Below are 19,900 nucleotides of genomic sequence, written 5' to 3' on the forward strand. Positions count from 1 at the left end.
CCTGTATGAAGATGCCTCTGCATCAAGCTCGAACCAGTGGAATTGGGAGAATTGTGGCACAAGATGTTCATACGAAAAGCAGTGCCTGAGTCACTATGGCCAAGCACAAACCAGGTGGCCGTGGGCTCCATCTTAATCAGCATCATGGCTTACCAGAAGGAGGCTGTTAGCGCATCCCCATACATGGGCTGAGGGGGCCAGTGGAGCATTGTTGAGTAGAGTGTCCTCCTGTCTGCTGAAAATGAAGCGCAGTGGCAGTGACAGGCAGTTGAGAGATGTGATTGGAATGGGGTCCATGCCCACCCTGCACATGGTGAGGCCTGTGATGCCTGCAAAGAGGAGTTTGCTGCCTCCGGGGACTAATGAGGGTGCAGTGTACATGCAGGCCACAATGGGAGCGCAGGAGACATGGTTACTATCCCTCAGCACAGTCATGTCAAAATTTACATATTGGGTTACTGGGAGCGGATGGGTTCGTGCCCCATCTCAAACTTCAGTCTGTCGGAGTTTCATCCAAGAGGTTTCCCAGGCCCACTGTGGACAAGAGTGTATTTGACCAATGCCCGGTGGAGCTACCTGATAGCTGAAGAGGAGATGGGCGGCGGATTCCCCCTCGGCCGTCACCTACCCAGCCGGACCTTGGGCAGACTTTCCCTTTGTCTCTCCGTCGTATCTATACCCTACCCCTTTTTCCCCTTATCCCCTTTCCCTTCTCACTCCACTTTCCTTTTCTTCTATGGTCCTTAAATGTTTTTACTGGTATCATTGGTAACTTGTAACTGATGTAAGTTTGCAACTATGTGGAACCTTATGTAAAGCGATCTGATACCTTCGGATCTAGCCGCTTTGTTAAGTTATTGAGGAGATCGGCCTTGATTCATCCCCTCATCGTCACCTACCCATCCGGAATTTAGGCACAGTTTTTCTCCCCGTCTCGACCCCCCCCCCCCCCCCCCCCCCCCCATCGTATTTCTGTAACTCTTTTTCCTTGTCTCCTATCTATCTATCTGTTCCCGTTTAGCACTCTTTGTTTCTTCGTCTTACTTCCTTTGCTCCTATCCCCTCTCACCTAAATCTTTCCCCTTGCCCGCTACTTCGCCTAGCCCCCTGTCCTTTTGTGCCCTTTGACTAAGCACTTCTTCTCCCCTTGTTGGGGAAATATCCAATATTTATACTCTGGAGTCTCAGCGAACCCGCTGAGAGAGTCCACAGCGCCTAGGGAGCCACTCACAGTTAAGGTATGGTATGGCGCCCCTTGCCAAAGCACTCCCTCTCCCCTTTTTGGGGAAGGATCCAGTATGTATGCCTTGGAGTCTCATAGATCCCTCTGAGAGAGTCCACTGCGTATAGGGAGCCTCTCGCAACAGAGATGGGGAAATGATACCACTTCCCCTGGGATCACAGCTTACTGAACTTTGGACGCAGCTCTGACGCGTCTACCGGTTTGTGTCTCCGTCACCCTCCCCCTCCTCTTTCCATGCTGTCTCTCACCCTCCCCTCCTCTTCCCCTCCTCCATTCTCTGTCTACTTCCCCTGCTCTCACCCCCCTCCCCATAATCTCTCCCCTTGGCTGCTTTCTCCCTTACGTATATGTCCCTTTTGTTTGTTTCGACCTTACTTGTCACTATGTTGCCTGGCTCTAATAACTGTATAACCTTTGTAACGATGTAACCTGCAATTATGATCTGATACTCATGTAAAGCGCTCTGATACCTCCGGGTCTAGCCAGCGCTATATAAAACCTTTTAAAATAAAATAAATTCCCCAACTTTACAATGGAGCAGAATCCTTGCTCAAAGCTGCTCTCTAGTAGCACTTTAGAGCACTTTTTGGACCTAGACTCCCCTGTGAGAGCAGCTGGAGTCTCTGCCATTAGACATTGGACATGCTGCACAGGGGAAGGAAAGGAAGGAGAGGCCCTTTAGTATCGGTGGTACATCCTGCTCTGCCGCCAAGATAGCCAGCCACACGGAGGTAAAGAAGCAATTAGTAAATTTATTTTTAAATGGAACCACTCCGGGTCAAGGATTCATTATTGAGACCAACGCTGCTCAAATTCTACTTTAGTTTGTGTTAGCGGGGATGCAGGAGACAGTGGCTTCATGTCTTAAGCAAATGCATAAAAATGACATTTTAAAATATTTTCCTGGAAATTATAGAAGAAATGTTTGGTTTCATCCTACCCCAAACACCAGGGGTTGCACCATTGTACTCTAAAACAGGATTGCCACATGCAGCTTGGCATGCCAACACAGGTGTGTAGGAGAAGCACATACAATAGGACACTCGTTGGCCAGGCAACAATGTACTTTTAGGTACTGACTGATCTTGCCAGAATTTGGTTTGGGAATGTGATCCCGTACTTACATTTCTAACAAAGGAGTTCCAAGAGCTTACAGGATTCCAAGAGATTACAAGTCCATGATATCTCAGAGCAAACTGAATCATCCCAGCTGAACCAGTTGCTAGACTTCTGATCCACATGTTCTCCAAATGTACTATTATCCTAAGATATCATACCTTGAAGGGTACTCTGTATAAGCAAAATGACCCTTCAAATATTCAAGATCCACATCATATCGGGGAGGGATAGAGAGAGGAGAAGGAAAAGGAAGGAGAGGGAATTTGGACAGTTCTTTGGAGAGGCCGGATGGATTTTTCTGTTCCACTTGATGTCTGTCTTGCTTCATACAAACTCAGTAAAACACTTCACCAGAAAGGAAAAACTAAAACCAAAGTCATAGGTAAGCCTTCTTACCACCATGCCAATCACAGTACAACCGTAAGCCTCTGCACCACCATGCTACAAATATTTGTCCCAGTGACATTGAGTGGCTACCAGTCTGCTCAGACTGTTGCCACATCAGTAGTTTTGCACCAGAGTGAGAGTCCTTCTGATCTTCTGGTATGGTTTCATACAGCAGCGTAGTGGCTCTGACTGACCCATGTGGTTTCCTGGCTTTCAATACCGATTGGAAACTTCATTTGGTTGGTGTTTCAGAATCTCTGAAGTCATGGACTCCTTACCTTTGCCATGATGACTCGAAGCAAATAATTTTTTTCCTGAAATGTAACTGGCGTTAAGGGTTTCTGTTTGATCTTCAGAATGCTAGTGCAGTCAACAGATCACTAAAAAGACAATTTAAGGAGGCCTATGTACCCATAAAAAACCTTTTCAAGAGTTTTTGTTTTATTACAAAGCAGATGAAATCTAGAAGTCCCCCTTAACATTCACTGAAAATAAAGTATACTTACTCAGAGATTCTAACACCATCAAACAACTGATTGAAACGTTAGTTCACTTCAGTGATGAGATGTAAGACCCTGGTATGGCAGCTTTACAGAAACCCAACCCCAGTCATCAAGAGGCAAGCTGCAAGAGAACACTGACCATCATGGGTATTTAGGTGCCCACCTCACCTTGGGGACCTTTGTGGTGCAGACCTTTTTAGCTAAGATGCAGCTAAATGTGTTCCCTTCAGTCCCTCTTGATAGAGAATATAATAAATTTGAGAGTTCCGCCTACAAGGTCTTTTCCACCAATTGTTTAAGAATTTAGAGCATCTGTGCCAAAGGTGCGCAGTCCCAGGATGGTAGCACTGCTGAAATGACATTGCAGATCCAGCCAAAACCCAGGAGTTTTAAGATGAGGAATTTGCTGAAAGATCAGATGTCCATCGGAACAAATGTTACTTAAGGTAAGTGACATATACTTGAATTACTGTTATGTTTACATATGCAATCCCCTTGGTCATCCTCACTTTAAGTACTTGGTCTTTGTGGCAAGGAAGGTTCAGTATCACTGCAAGGTGATCTTATGCCCTGACTGCTCCGTCCGGTGTCTAGCAAGATTATGACAACAGCTGTAGCTCTTATACAGTGTCATAGTAAATACAAATACTTTTACCAAGGTTGTCAAATGGTGGATACATCGTCTCTTCAAGTGATTCCAACCCCCTTGTAATATGAAAACAAATAAAACAGGGTGTCTCATCCCACCAGTTTAATCAGATCTCATGTTTCTAGTACCGAGGCGCCACTACATTATATGAATGTGTGACATGTCCTGAAATCTTGCATTCAGCCTGTGTCTTTTTACTTGGCAATATTAGTTCTTTTTCTCTTTGGTGCAAACTAGTTGCAATCGTACAAACAATATATTGTGCCTGAAAAAATGTTTTTTGTAAAATTGTTTATCTTCTTTTCTTTTAACAGAAATCTCCAATTTGCTAGTGGCAACTAAGAAGGCTCAAGAATGGCAGCCTGTCTATCCTCTCAGTCAGTTGAGTTTCCATCGAATCCTTAAAGAAGAAATAAATCAAGTGAGTGCTTCCATAATTATATATCACTGCCATTTAAGATCTTGACAAATATTGTGGATACAGAATTGTGTTAAAATAAAAATAAACCTTAGGCTAATTGCATCTCCCTCGTGCCTGCACTACGGATCGGTCGAGGCCACCTTCATTCACACGGTGTGGGACTGTGCCGCTTCTGGCGCGGGGTGCTGGCCTACCTCTCCAAGGTCCTGGAATGGGACGTTCCACAGTCTCCGTGACTAACCATACTCCACATTACCAATGAGATCGGAGATAATGGATACAAGAGGCACTTGCTATTTTTAGGACTTACCCTTGATAAGCGCGACATTGCCAAGGCGTGGAAGGCGGCTTCTCCGCCCTCAGTTGGAGCCTGGAAGCGTGGCCTTGCTTTGTCCATGGGGCTAGAAATCCCAATTTTCAAGGCACGCGGATTCCCCCAGAAGCACCTGAGAATATGGAAGCGATGGGCCGATTATCGCAGTCTTTACCTTGAACCTGTCCCCCCGGCACAAAGTATTGACGATCTGTCATGATGATTTAATGTTGGGTATGCACACTGGAACCTATTTTACATATACTATTCTAACGCGACAGGAGTCCTTTCCAAATATTTGTTACGTAGATCATGTGACACTTTTGTTCTTTGTTTATAATGCGCATTGATTCTGTCCTATGTATCCTCACAGTCTAGACAAACTCACTGTAAAATGTTGACCTCTTTACCAATGCCATACTATGTATGCGATGTATTGCCCCAGACCCTCCTGGGCTCCCTTTTGTCTGTCAACAATAAAATATGTTGTGGGAAAAATAAAAAGATAAACCTGTTATCTCGACTTCAATATGCATTCCAGTTTATATGTAGATGGGCTACCTATTCCGTCCAACAGGTAGACCTGGGCAGGAAACAGCGAGAAGACATAGAAACCGTGCAAGAGAACACAGACTAAAATGTTTACTGAGCATTCACCCACGGCACCAAGCCTACTACTAGTGTCCATGACTACTGCCATGCATGAACACGCTTCATCTAATATAATACCAGACTTTAATGTTCTTAGGCAACATAGTAGCATGTTGTTGTCATGTTATAAATTCTAGATAATCTAGCACCACAGAAGATTTAGATGAATATGTCCTTTCTACGGTGTTTTCTTCATGTTTGTCATAGCTAGCCAGCTAAATATATTGGGCTTCAAAGTAGCTTTTTGCCATATGAACACAGGCATAATTTCTAGGCTCTTATCCACATCAATTAGGAGCAACCGATTTCAGGTGTGCAGGTATAAAAGTAAACTTTTATATGACAGAAAAAAAAAACAATTGCGGCTTTGTTGTTGCGTTTATTTACCGACTGCTCTGCTGAATTTTGACGATAGTATGTCAGTGGCCAGCTTCTGTGATTTCTTGCCCCAACTCTCTGCACATTGTCTCACCCTCACCTTATTGCTGATCAGTACTCTAATCCCCACCTTAGCACATTTAATGACATCCCTTCCACTTACTTGCTTCATCTGCTGTCTTGCCCACATCAACTCCTTTACCTTACATCTACATTTTTTAACTATCTTCGGTCTTATTCCATCCATTGTAAACTCCTGCCATACGCGCACGCTCTATTCACTCTAATGCAGGGCTAAAACACAACCTACATGCTCTCTAGTCCACATCCACTCGAAGACAGCAACTGCACTCATGCCTTGACCTAATCTTACTCCTTCATCTACTCTCCTACCCCACATCCACTCTCGCACCTATGATTTACACTACTCACTCTGCACTCCTCTCTACTCTCATGCCACCAACTTCACACTCATGCCCCACTTCCATTCTTTATTTACCACTGCTTCATGAGTTAGCTGAATACATTTGAGCATTATGTGCGTCTTCATTGTTTGAACCTCTATCCAACCCGAAGCACTCAAAAAGAGACACAGGCTGCTCGTTCTTGAGACAGGAATAGACTTTTCTGGATTTCTTGGTTAGATTATTTATATTAAAATTATACAAGAGTTCTAGAAAGGCGTGCATTAGACACTTCAATATCCTGATATTTGTTTAATGTAAATACTAGATTAAAGAACCAGACTTGCCTGCTGGGTAATTTTGGAGTTTTGACATCCGACCAGTCCTCTGAAAGGTGTTGCATGTATTGGTGTGCCTCATGTAGGAAGCTGGCTCTGTATTTACTATACCAAAGCGAGGTAGTGTGTCCATATCAACCTTTTGGAGCTTCGGGCGATCCGACTTGCTCTGAAGGCATTCCTTCCCTTTGTCCGGGGAAGTGTGGTGCAGGTGTTCACGGAAAACAGTACCGCCATGTGGTATTGCAACAAACAGGGCGGGGTGGGGTCGTAGACCCTATGTCAGGAGGCTCTGCGCCTCTGGACATCGCATTACCTTGGTGGTTCAACACCTGGCAGGTTCTCTGACAACAGGGCGGACAAACTCAGCCGCTGGTGCTTGATGGATCACGAATGGCGTCTGCGCTCGGACGTGGCGCAAGGTCTCTTTCTGCAGTGGGGAGAGCCTTGGTTAGATCTATTCGCCACTGAAGAGAATGCTCGATGTCATCAGTTCTGTGCGTTGGAATTTCCAAGGCGGCACTCGCTCGACGACGCTTTTCGTCGCGAGTGGATTTGCGGTCTGTTGTATGCCTTTCCGCCCATACCACTTCTGCCCAGAGTGCTGAAGAAGATTCGGCGCGACCGGGCCCAATTCATCCTTGTGGCTCCGGATTGGGCACGAAGTTACTGGTATCCCGAACTACTCAGCATGGTGATCGATCCCCCGATCCCTCAGCCTCTTCGGGAGGATCTTCTGTTGCAGCAGCAGGGTCGGTCCTCCACCCGAACTTGTCCAGCCTCCACCTCCATGCGTGGAGATTGAGCGGCGACAGTTGACAGCTTTCGATCTTTCTCCCGAAGTCTGTGATGTCATTCTGGCAGCCAGGCGCCAATCCACTAAGACGGTATACGCCTGCCGGTGGAACAAGTTTGTGGCATGGTGCGCAGCAAAGTCTGTGGATCCCCTTTCTGCCCCTCTTTCTGAGGTCCTTCTGTTCCTACTATCCTTGGCCCAGCAGGGCTCTGCTCTGGGAACTATCAAAGGTTATCTTTACGCCATCTCTGCCTTTTTAAAGCTTCCAGATCAGCCTTCTCTCTTTAAGTCCCCGGTTGTTAACCGTTTCCTGAAAGGCATTACGCACGCATTTCCTCCCGTGCCTTTCATAATGCCTCAATGGGACTTAAATCTTGTCTTGACCTATCTGATGCGCGCTCCTTTTGAGCCCCTTCATAACTGTCCTTTACGTCTTCTCACTCTCAAGACAGCTTTCCTGGTAGCTATTACCTCTGCCAGGAGAGTGCGTGAGCTCCTGGCTCTTTCTTCTAAACCTCCTTTCCCTTCTGTTCATCCGGACAAGGTGGTTTTAAGGACCGTCCTTCTATTTTGCCAAAGGTTGACACGCCCTTCCACATCGGGCAGACCATCACCTTGCCCACCTTCTTTCCGTCTCCGCATCCTTCAAAAGAGGAAGAGAGGCTCCACCGACTGGACCCAAAACGTGCGCTCTGGTTCCATCTGAAGCGCACACAGCACTTCCGGGTGGGTGACCAGCTATTTGTTGGCTACGTGGGCGCCAAAAAAGGTCGGGCCGTGCACAAACGAACCATCTCTCGGTGGGTCGTTATGTGCATCAAAGCATGTTACTCGTTGGCTAAGAAGGAGCCTCCTGTGGGGATGCATGCCCATTCTACCAGGGCGAAGGCTGCCACTACTGCCTTGGGACGCGGCGTCCCCTTGCAGGATATTTGTCAGGCAGCTACGTGGGCCTCGCTGCACACGTTCACCAAGCATTACTGCCTTGACAGTCAGGTTCTCCGTGACTTTCTGATGTAATCTATTCGGAGACCCACCACCGGGGTTGGTTTTTCTGGGGTTTCTATTCTAAGGTAAGGAATCTATCACTAACGTGTCTCTTTCAGATGCAGAAGTTACTACTTGTGTAACGATATATCTGTAAGAGACATTAGTTAGTGATAGATTCCTTACCGCCCCACCCATCCTCCCCGTTCTGCGTACTGATTCTAGGGTTAAGGTCATCCCTTTCAGGGCCCTAGTTTCATGGCACCAGTGGTCAGTTTCTTGCATGGCTCTGCGTTACTGGCGCGGAAAGTCATGTACAGAACTGACGTCAGCGCGCATGGGTGGCACTTAAGTAGTCTCTGTGACATCATCTCGGTGCTTACTACTCCAGCGATGGACGCGGAGCCGCACAACGCCACCTACCGACGCGCAGGGGTACTGCTGACGAAAAACTTTTCTGGATCCAGTCTGATGCCTGGGAATATTCTAAGGTAAGAAATCTATCACTAACTAATGTCTCTTACAGATATATCGTTACACAAGTAGTAACTTGTGCAATTACCCTACAGCCTGAAGAGCACACACTGCAGTCACTGCTTATACAGCCCACCGCTGTGTTATATATAGTGTGCCTTTGCTCTGTTAGCGGATGATAAGATGCGCATCGGTAACAATTGTGACTTTAGGGCCAAGAGAATACGTTTTATTGCAACTATGGCCTGCAAAACGGGGAGACAGATTGCGTGGAAGAGAAGCCCGTCCATGCTTATGCGTAAACATTATAAGTAAAGGACAACAAAGGTGTATTAAAAGCACGGTGGCGAAGGAGCATGCACTGCAGTCCTAACACCGTCCCTCCTTATAAAATTGCTTAGTGCTTTGTTAAAACTTTATATATGTATAGGGTATGAGTAAACGGAAGCCAGGAGCGTGAGCCCGGTTAAGTGCATGCTTGTAGCTGGTGAAGTGCTTAGTAAAGTGTATGTGAACAGCAGCACTATATGTGTGGGGAAATTTAGCATGTGCTTTAGTTAAGTAAATACAAGCACAGGGTTTGTATGTAAACAGCGCATATGTTTAGCCCCCCCAAAAAAAGCATATCCCAGACGCGAAAGTGAAAGCGACTGCGTGTATCCCAACAAGAATTGTGACAGCACCGTCCTTCCTTGCAGGTGATAACACTACGGCCCTGTTTATAGTTTAATTCAAAAGTTCCCTGCAGACGATAATTTTCGGTATGTGCGCCGTGGCAAAGGGCAAAGAAGGATGTAAGCACAAGTGTCCCATTACGTTTTGTTCAGTTAAATTCAGTTTAGTTTGAAGATCCCCATCTCAATGTTTAAGACTCTGGTTGTAGCTAAATGGAAAACACTTTATTACCCTACAGCCGGAGGAGTACACACTGCAGTCACAGCTTGTACAACCCAACGCGACCTAAAAACATATGGCCCCTGCGCCTGTAGACGCTGAGGGCATGTCTGGCGTTTACCTGCTCGCTCCCGGATCACTTTTCAAACATTGCACTTGTGCTTGTGGCGGCATCCACCTTGCGAGAGTGAGCAGCGGCCATATGTTTGTAATTAATTTGGTCGCGCCGCAGCTCGCTCCCGCAAGGTGGATGCTGCCACAAGCACGAGTGCAGTGCTTGAAAAAAGTTAAGACCGATGACTAAAGGCCCTCCTAGAGCAGCGCATGCGCGCTGCCTAGGCGAGACCTAAAAATTAAACAAGGTGGGCTCAAATTCCTGAGCCTGAAGATGTTTTTTCACACCCAGCTAAATGTAAGAATTCCCAAACCTACAAGCATGTGATACATACAACACACCACATACACATCCTCCATCTATAGCGCAATCTTACCCTATAAACATATGTTAAATACTAGGTTAAGATTTTTAGGTCTATCTGATGTTTTGAGGAACTGAACAGTTATTGCTTTGTGAATAATTGTTAGTGATTTATTCTGCATCCTGGCAAGAACAGTCAGCCACTGAAGCTTGCAAAGGTCATTTGTGATCTGTTCCTTTTTAGGGGTGCCTTTCACAGCTATTTCTGCAGGGTTTGGCAGCATTGGGAGGTTTTTGTTATTCTTTTCATGAGACTCATGCAGTAACACACTACAATTATTCAATTTAAATAACATTGTGGCCCTAGCTATTGTGGCACAATTTTAAACAATTATTTACAAAACCTTTAAGCCTCAGATTTGGACAGTGAAGGATATTGGGTTTACATAGAAAACGGCCACTTGTGTCAGTGGTATCTTTCAACAAGATTTTATCATGACAAATTTATCTATTATATAACTTAATATGGCTTTACAAAAAGTGGCAATTTAATTAGGATTAAACGATAATGATGAGTTGCCCAATGTATTTTTAATTACTAGGACAGCTTATCGTTTATTTAGTTTCTATAGCTTGTTGTGCATTGCTAGCTGTGTTAGATGTGGTAAATCCATCTTGTGGTGAGAAAAATGTAGTTGCTAGACCTGGACCATCTGAGGAGTAATATAAATGTAATATATAATTGAATATTAGTTAAGTTTTAGCTTTTGTAATTTTGCCAGGGTCTCTTAGTTATATAAATACTCTTATTGAAATAATTTTACTGCCTGATGTTAGTAGTGGCAACAATAAATTGAGAATGTAAGATACAAAAGATTACAGGTCCTTATTTGTTGGTGAGCTCTAGCCAGAGTTGCCTGCCTTTGTAAAACTAAGCAGTAATTTAGTGACTAAGGGCCTGATTTACAGTTTGGTGGGCGGATTACTCCGTCACAATGTAAAGGAAATCCTTTCCAACTTATTGCAAGTCCATTAAATTTGAATGCACTTGCAAGAAGGCGTGCGGGATATCCGTCAAAGTTGTGACTGATTAATCCATCCAGCAAACTCTAATTCAGACCCTACCTTTTTGAAGGATTCACATTATGGTGTATTATATCCTATTGTTGAAATATATTTAATCTAGCTGCACCCCATGCTTCCTTGTCTATTCGATTTCTCTACTACGAGAATGGACAGAGACTTCTAACCACATATTCCTCAAATTTCGATTCCTCATCTTTTGAATATCCCCGGACTGGATCCGGATGTTTTTGCATAGCAATTGACGCGCTCTGTGACCGGTGGCGTCATTCAGTGTTATTCTACATCATGCCGCTCCGTCCCATGCAAAAGTGACTTAGAAACCAGTTTATACACGCCCGTGCTCCACTGGCATCAGTTGCTTTCTTTTCAATGCATCCAACGTGGATCCAGAGCTTCTACTGTCATTCGATAGATTTTGCATTTCCCTCAAATGTCCTATGGTGTGCAGATAATGTCAACTAAACCTACAGGTTTTAAACCATGTAAGAACTGTAGCCCACAGATGTCGAATACCGATCCTCGTGATGTCTGTCTTTGGTGCCTGGACTCGCTTCATGATTTGTGGTCATGTTCAAAGATTAACAAAAAGGTGATCCATGACCGAGAGTCAAAGCTCATTGTTGCTAAATTGAGGAAGTCAAAGACCCATTCTCACTTGAAGTCCAAAGCACATTGATCCCGGTCTTCATTGAGTAAGAGGACACACTCTTGTTTCGGAGGGTGATCTCATGATCAGTGTTCATCGAAGTCAGGTAAGTCGAAGAGCAGACATAAAAAGCACCAAAAGTCCAAACATGGGTGATCTGCATCTTGCCACAGGCATCATTCACAGTCACATGACGCACTTGGCACTTCTAAACAATGTAGCAGTTTTCCCCCAATGGCGTTTGCTTCAGTGCTGATCCTGTTTCGTATCCCATCTGATTGGATGGAGACACTGGATTAGCTCAAGTTGGCTATTGACAAGATCTTTGGTGCCACGCCAGATCTAACTGGAGTGTCTTTGGGCCCATTGATCTGACCAGGCTTCCAGCTGGCCTATCGTCGAGAGATCTGTCTTTATTGCCAGGTCTGTCTCTTGACTTCATCCTGAAGTTGATGCTAACACCATTTGTGGTTTCGTTGATTCTGGATCCAACATCAACTCTGTCTCCATCCCGGGCGTTGCATTCAACACTTCATCTGCAATGACCAACTCCGCTGGCTCCGATACAGACATCGATCACAATGGCACCAGTCCAAGATCCGATTATTTTATTGGATACCGAACCCCATGTTCCTCCATCTAGACCTAGGTTATATGCTCATTCTGACCCTGTTTGTTCAAGAGAGGAGTTTATTTGATAAACGATTATCAGCCCTTTGAACAAGGTCATAATGTATGACAATCTTCAGGATTCCAGCAGTCTGGATACTGCCCCAGACACTGGCCTTCATGTCCCTGCAATTGCCACTAAGGAAGCAGCATCTTTTTCAGCAAGTTGTGGCTGTCCTGTCGGCAGTTCCAGATAAAGTTGGCAGCGCTTGGTTTTGGACGGACAGGCTACTGCAACATTCTTAACTAAATCCGGCGTCCAAACTACTGACTGTTTAGATAGGGCAGTTGCTATCAGTGTGGTACTTCAGCGCCACGCCTGGATCTGTGCCACAGGTTTTTCAGTGCCCTACAGTCACCTATGGACATGCCTTTCACCGGCTCTGGGCTGTTTACAGCAAAAGCTGACTTAGACCTTGAAAGATTTAAAGAGAGTAAGGCCACAGGGTTTCCCGTTCCTGCTTTGCTAGGGTTCAAGTTCAACCTGGCAAAAAGGGAACGGGTAGTTTATGATGTGCATGTATTCATGTAAAAATCAAAACCCGAATCGGCTGAAATCTCCTTTTTATGGTTGAATCGGGAATTGCATACAATATGTAATGACAACCTGTATCTTAAGTATCTCTAACAGGAGATGCTATGTGCTACACATTAAAAAAATAATGAATCGTGTTCATTGGTCCAGGTGTCAAATAGTGAGCTGAAATACGTTATTCCCATCACAGGGTGTCATGCAATTTACCCTCCAGTGGTGCATTCCAGCGAGAACTATTGGTTCCGCTCCATTGCTTCTGCCATCAACTCCTGTGAAAAGTAAAACTGACCCGTGTGATTTTAAAAGCAGAAACTCAAAAAATATACAACTATACTATTGATTTCTAGAGTGGGAAAATTAATTTGGGAGGTGGCGATCAGCAGCTGGAAAAATCTGAGGGCTCGCAGTTTATTCAATAAAAGTTCATTGCACAAACAAAAATTCAACTCTTTTTAAAATGTCTTTTTTTACTCCACATGAACTTCTGCATTCAATTTTATGTTAACACTTTGAAGCGAGGGAACCGTTAAGTGATCATTCAAAATAAGTGGATTCTCATTACTAATTCATTTTTATTCATTGTGATTGTATTAGCATCAATCATGATAAAGTAATGTGGCTTATTAGGCGTGACACTTGCATTAAAGCCAGTTTGAATACATCATCATGATAAATGGTACTGCAGAGAATGACAATTGAAGAAAGCAGACTAATTCCATGCACTTACCAAACCCATTTTATTAATTAGATTTTGTGATCTGAAATTGATTTATTTCCTTCCTTGCCCTTACATTATTAATATTGGAACTATTCATTTCCGAATATTTTCATTATTTTTATAAAATGTTGAGCAATATTGGAGAGCAGTTTATTTTTATTCATAACAATTTTCATAGATTCTTTCAACATAAGAAATGCCAATATTGTATATTACCTTGCTGATTTGAGCAATTTCGGATTACTTGTCTTTTCTACTATTTATTCAATGTTTTGGTAGCCTTTTTTACTACATGCTCTTTTGTTCTAATGTTATCTGCCCTTTCTGGTTCCCAGGAAGATCAATTTTACTTTTCTTTTTGCAATATCGTGTTACTAAGTGTGGATCGCACCAGCACAGTATCTGAGGCACTAACAATTTGAACAATACAAGCTTGGTAAACAATGAATCCGATATATAATCGAACACATTTTTTCGTGAAGTATTGAATAATTAAAATTGTTGTATGAGTGGAAAAAGGAACAGATACCTGGGAGCTTGTTTTGTAGGCTGGACAGACTTCAATATTCACTTTTCCCAATGTTTAATAATGTTTACTAACAAACACTTTTCATCGTAACATGTAGATAAATGGCTTTAAAAACAACTTGGAGGGCTTTAAAATATCGTACTCCCACCTCTTTGCGGCTTCCCATTCTCAGCCTGCTTGTACCTGCCACACTACATAGTAGCATGACAGAGAACTGTTTGGGGAGCAGCTCCAGGGAGGGCAACTTATCAAAGAAAGCATTTTCTGCTGGTGCTAGGGAATCTGTTTGAGCTAGCTCTGCTTTTCAAAGTCCAGTGAAAAGACAAGTGTACTGGATCTGAGTGTTTGGGGACCAGAGCCTGTCCTGCTTGAGAGGCCTTGTTTAAGAGAAGGCAGAAAAGACCTGCTAATCTATGTGTTCTGGTCTGATCTCATCCCGTTTCCAGCAGCACAAAAAGAAACTTGGGCGCTGAGAAATGTCAGCAAATGCAAAATCTGCCATTGCTATCTGCCGTCAGGTAATGGTCGGAATTTGTGCAGCACCTAACCCAAGATGATGTGACACTGCCGCCCTTGATCGCACTGTAGAGCTTGCAGGACAAGTCATATCCGCATTTCCAATTTTTCTCAAGCTTGAGGTCCTTTTAAAATTTCAGCCAGTTCCAATGGCCTGTTTTCTCAGGACTTGTTTCAGAGTTCTTTAGCTTTTGGCCCTTCTGGGAAAGGGAACTCCATAATTTAGGGATTTAGTGGTCTGATTACTCAGGCCCATAGGATCGGGAACATCTGGGTCTTGTGTTGATTTAGCCTATTGTGCTTCCACTATCTACACTCAAGTTTCACCAACATGCTGATGCCCCTCCTTGTTGTAGACTTGCTTCCGAATGCCTCAAGTGCTTTGATAAAAAGCCCGCGAGAATGTTCCAGGTCCCAGAGCGCCTGCTCCTCTATAGGTACTGGCACACCTTCCTGTGCCAGTGGTACAGCTCCCAGCATCAGATGGTCGGCACCCAGCAGCACCAGTTCTGGTACTCCCCAGAAGTACTAGCAACTTTGCAACTGCATCTCCAGAAACTGCTCTCCGATAGAACAGCAGGATCCTCAAAGATGGCAAGACTCCAGTTCACCATTTCTCCAAGCTCTGTCTTCAGTAAAATCCACGTGCAGCAGATGTGGATGCCATTCTTGAGGCTCGTACTGGCGAGCCTAGTAGCCATCATCCAGCGTAGCTGTACTATCTAGTGATTACTGTTCCGACTCTGCCTATTGAGACACTAGTGGTTTCTTCAGAGAATTATGGTAAAATATCCGACATCCAAATGGAGCTCTGTATTTGCCTTCAGGAATCTGCATCGGAGTCTTTTGTGACGTTAGCACTCAGGCCAAAGAGGCACAAAATCTCTGGGGTCCTACGTCAAGCAAATTTACTAGTTTGCTAGTGCCTTGACAGTGCTGTAGAGTCTACATCTGTGCCATGAGTTCAGCCTCAAGCTGTTCTCAGGCAGAGTATGCTTTAAGCCTGGTGATGTCTGCTTACCTCATTGGCAGTTGGGTCTGGGTAATAAGCACTATTTTCCATGTACAGACAGGAATGGGTGAAGTCTTCAAATCTAAGGCCTGAGGAAAAAATTATCAGTCTTTGATGGAAAGCACCAGTTAGACTACTCAACCAAGAAGGTCCTGCCACAGTACAAAATGGGTATATTCAAGTAGAAATCATTGTGTACAAGCCAAATTGTGCCAGCCAAGCCAAAGCCATCTTTTCATTAGGCAAAAGCGTTCCATTTTTGTAAGATCAGAGCCTGCTTTTGTTTCCTTCCGTCTGCAGCTCGGCCCTCTTCCGCGGGTTTGCCCTCACTCAAACAGGAAAAGGCAAAGAACAAGCCTGTCCTCAAGGCTCAGCAGAAGTTAAGAAGCCACAACGTTTCCCGGGAATCTGGACAGGAAATCGATCATCTTCGTGTTTTCTAAATGTGTGCTCTATTAATGAACTAGAGCTCCACCCTGACCACCTCTCCCCCAGTCAACATCCTAGGAACTTTTATCAGGAGTTCGTGAAGTTCCTTATTTTGGAAGCAATAGTCCTGGTTCTTCCCATACACAAGAGGGTGATATTATTTCCTTTTTCTCTATGTAAAGAAATAGGGTTTCAACATCTGTCTAAATCTGTATGTTTCTGAACATGATCAGTTTCTAATCTCCCCCAGCCCCTCTGCATAAGTCGAAGAAGGATGGCTCTGGTCGTGGCAGCTGTTGATAATGCCTGGCTCTGTTCAGTGGACCTGCATGATGCTTTCTTCCATACACCTGCCCTAAGTGAACACAGGATTGGTCTATTTTCACCTTGGGAAGCTAGCAGTCACTTGTGCAAAATCCATTCAGTCCCCCATACTTGGATTCCTGCTCTCTGCATTCATATGAGAGTTCGTGTAATGTATTTTAAAAGTGCTGCATGGATATGGTGTCCTCTGCAAGACAGTTATTGCAGCGCAACTGTGATGGCAAAATATTCATATTTTCCTTATTGGCATGACTACATTTATAGAGACTCCCCCATCAAAGCTCTTTATTCTGTGTGGAAAGAATGGGAGAATCCACCTATTCTTTCTGCCCAGATAGAGCTCTTGTAGAGGACATAGTGGTGAATGGAACCGTTGTTCCTGATATAGCTGTATGGGCAGATCTGATTCTACAGATAGCCAGGAAATGGCTGTCTGCTTGAGATGTCTGCACTTTATCAAAGCTGAATAAAACACCCTCGTGCACTTCTCATTTGTCTTGCTCTTGGAGCAAGAGAGGTTCTGCTCAGGAAGTCTAAACCGTCTCTGTAGTAATAACCATTCATTTCCATATATTCTTCTGCCATTTCTCTTTCTCTGTCTTGGGCGTGTCCACCAGCTAGAAAACATCAAATAAGAACTTTCTGCTAGAATTACCAGTTGTGGGAGTCCTCTGTCAGCACGAAGTATAATCGCAGTCACACTAGCACCTCTGTTTTGTCTGCGAGACCAGTTGTATATGAAACGAATTCCTACCGAACTGTGTTCAGGTCTTCCTGCTGTGACTGACCATAAGATCCGGAACAGCCCCTTTAAATGAATGCTAGAAATTTGACTTGTATCAGTTATCTCTTGACAGGATGAATTTTTGAACTTTTTGTTGTGATCACTGCAGTTGGATCTCAGACTAGCAGGAGTACTCTCCTTAAATCAAGAACCAGAGGAGAAACTAGGGCACCTCTACTAGTTATTCTGTAGCGAGGATCATAAATGGCAAAGATTTGTCATAACTGATCTGTTATTGAAAGAGACTGTCCCATTGGATGTGTGGCCTGCCCAAGTAATCAGTCCAAAGTCACACGCTCACTGGAAACCAAAAACCCCATTGTAGTGTTGTCTGTCTCAGGGTAGGAAAGCAGATGAGTCCAAGGCCTACTCTGGGGAAGTGGTGTGGGCTAGTAATCACCATTTGCTGGCACGCAATAATAGCACTTAATAAATTATTGTCCAGTCTGTGCTGTTTATTTAGAAAAGGTAAAACACATTTATTACACACACGCTACATTATACTACGAAGTAATTTACAAATATACAGAAGGCTGGTGGAAATACCTTGGATGACATTGCATATGACCTCTAAAGTGTCATGGCCCCAAAAATCACAGTGCCCCTCCAAATGCAGCATATCTTGAGGCTTCATTTGAAATCCATTATGAACACAATTAACGAACAGAATCGGATGTCCTAATCATCACCCCATCACTGACTTCAGTAACCATAATCCATCTGCAGTCATTATAATTAATTAAGCATTGCAACCTTTCATGATAAATCATTACTGTCAACAATTATAGCAATAAACAGTTTGAAAATCACATTACGTGTATCTGTCTCTTGGGTCACTGCACTCGGAGGCTGCAGAACAGAAATTCCAGCTTGAAGTGACTAAATAACCAGGGGGGAGTGGGTGTCGTAATTTCTTTGACCCTGTAGCGTTGGGGTCAGTAATTTTTGTAAAACTGTCTTTGGGAGGAGATGCTGCGCTCCTGCAGCCCCCCCCCCCCTCTTTTTTCCATTGGTGGGGATCCTGCTATCCTGGGGTCACCACGATGCGCAGAATACTTAGGGATTTGTCAGCCTGCAGGGCATTATGGGGCACGCCCTCCCGGATGCATGAATTTTAGTTAGGCAGTGCAACTGTGAGCCTTTGTAGCTAGCGGTGCATCCTCTCACTGTGCTGCTTCCTTTTTGCTTTTGTCTTCTCTTTTTATTTGTTGGGTGTGCTCGACCCACCCAGGCACCCCGCATGGCCTTTGTTGGGCGCAACTCAGGGAGCCTATCCCAGGCTACAACAGCCGGCATTCTCCTCTGGCAGCATGAGAGCCGCACAGTGCGGCTCCCATGCTCTCCTGCTCCCTCCGAGTGGGCAGGGTGCATCTTCTTGGTGACTGGCCTGCTCCTACCAGACACGGGGAATGGGGGATTGGCCTACAACAGCGGGGGGAGTGCGGTGGTGCTCCCCCTTAATGTTTATCGTTGGGGGCCCAGAGATGTGATCCCTGGCCACTTTCCTCCTCCCAAGTAGGGAACACTCTCTCCCTTGTGAAAGACATTTTTTACCTGGGCTGGAAAGTTCGAGAAGTCAGGCACCACAGCCCAATACTAGGTTACTACAACCTCTCCAACCCTGACCCAACCCTCCTGCACTGCATGCTGGAACAATTGAAGATGGTGTCATTCAGTAGTCGCTGGTCACATCTCCTCTGGGGGCCTTTGCTCTGCCCCCACTGAAATCCATGCCGGGCCTTTCCCTTCAAAACATTTGCTGCTGAGATCTTTGCTCCCCCCTTTGTTCAGTGGGCCTGGGCCGTCCCAACCATCGTACAGTGTGACAGCTAGCTAACAGATGCAGATTTTCTTCTCCACTCCTTCCTTCTCAGGAACTGAACACAGCACTGTTAATTGCTTCCTCTATGTGGGGGGGGGGGGGGGAGGTCTGTGTTCCTTCTGCTAGAGAGCAATGTTATTTCTTGACCCAGCGGGATGACAAAAGGCCTGGGTTCTCTGATCTTGGGCTGAGCCATGGAGATTTGACAATTCTGGATTACCCATAAGGTGTACATGTATCTGCTTTGGATGTACATATTTGAACTGGGAGCCCTCTTTAAACCCCAATTTGATATCTTGCTGGACTTTGTTGGCCAAAGGGAAGTGAAACTGCACTATAGGCAGATTTTCACCTATGTGAATAATGGTGTTGCTGCAGACAAAATAGTAACCATACTGATTTTACCTATGAGTGCCTACTAATATTATAAGGCCTAACCCAGGTCAATATCTAACCCTGAAGAGTCCCCTCTGCACCAGGCTATCTGTACGCAGTTACAGGGCTGAGCACAAAGGTAGTCTCATGTGCAGCCCACACATGTGTTCTCATATTACCAGCCAAATCCCCCTTACCTTTGCTGCATCGCAGCATCCTAATCTTTAAAGGCAGACACTGAAGGTAAACATGCGCAGTCTGTTTACCATGGGTGAGTCACCAGTTGTGGGGCTCACTCACAGTAAAAGGTCCAAAACCAGGTGATCCAATAGCGAAAAATCTAGGCAGATTAAATGGGCAGAACCCATTTTTCTACAAGTCATAAATGTCATTACTCACTACAGAAAGTGGCAAGTATTCCCCAATGCTCCAGGACCTGGAAAAGAGGCCTCACACCACTAATCGTTTTTTGCAAGTGTA

General features: G+C 44.7%; 1 protein-coding gene across 5 annotated transcripts in view; it reads left to right on the top strand.

Moving 5' to 3' along the window:
• Positions 1-19,900, top strand: part of JAK1 (Janus kinase 1) — a 647,675-nt gene that overhangs the window by 404,545 nt on the left and 223,230 nt on the right. For all 5 annotated transcript variants that reach the window (XM_085602371.1, XM_085602373.1, XM_085602374.1 and 2 more), the window contains one exon: positions 4,216-4,322. In XM_085602371.1, coding sequence (XP_085458497.1) covers positions 4,216-4,322 — 107 coding nt within the window. The remainder of the gene's footprint in view (positions 1-4,215; positions 4,323-19,900) is intronic.

The sequence above is a fragment of the Triturus cristatus genome, chromosome 4_2, assembly GCF_964204655.1.
Source record: "Triturus cristatus chromosome 4_2, aTriCri1.1, whole genome shotgun sequence".
Taxonomy (NCBI): domain Eukaryota; kingdom Metazoa; phylum Chordata; class Amphibia; order Caudata; family Salamandridae; genus Triturus; species Triturus cristatus.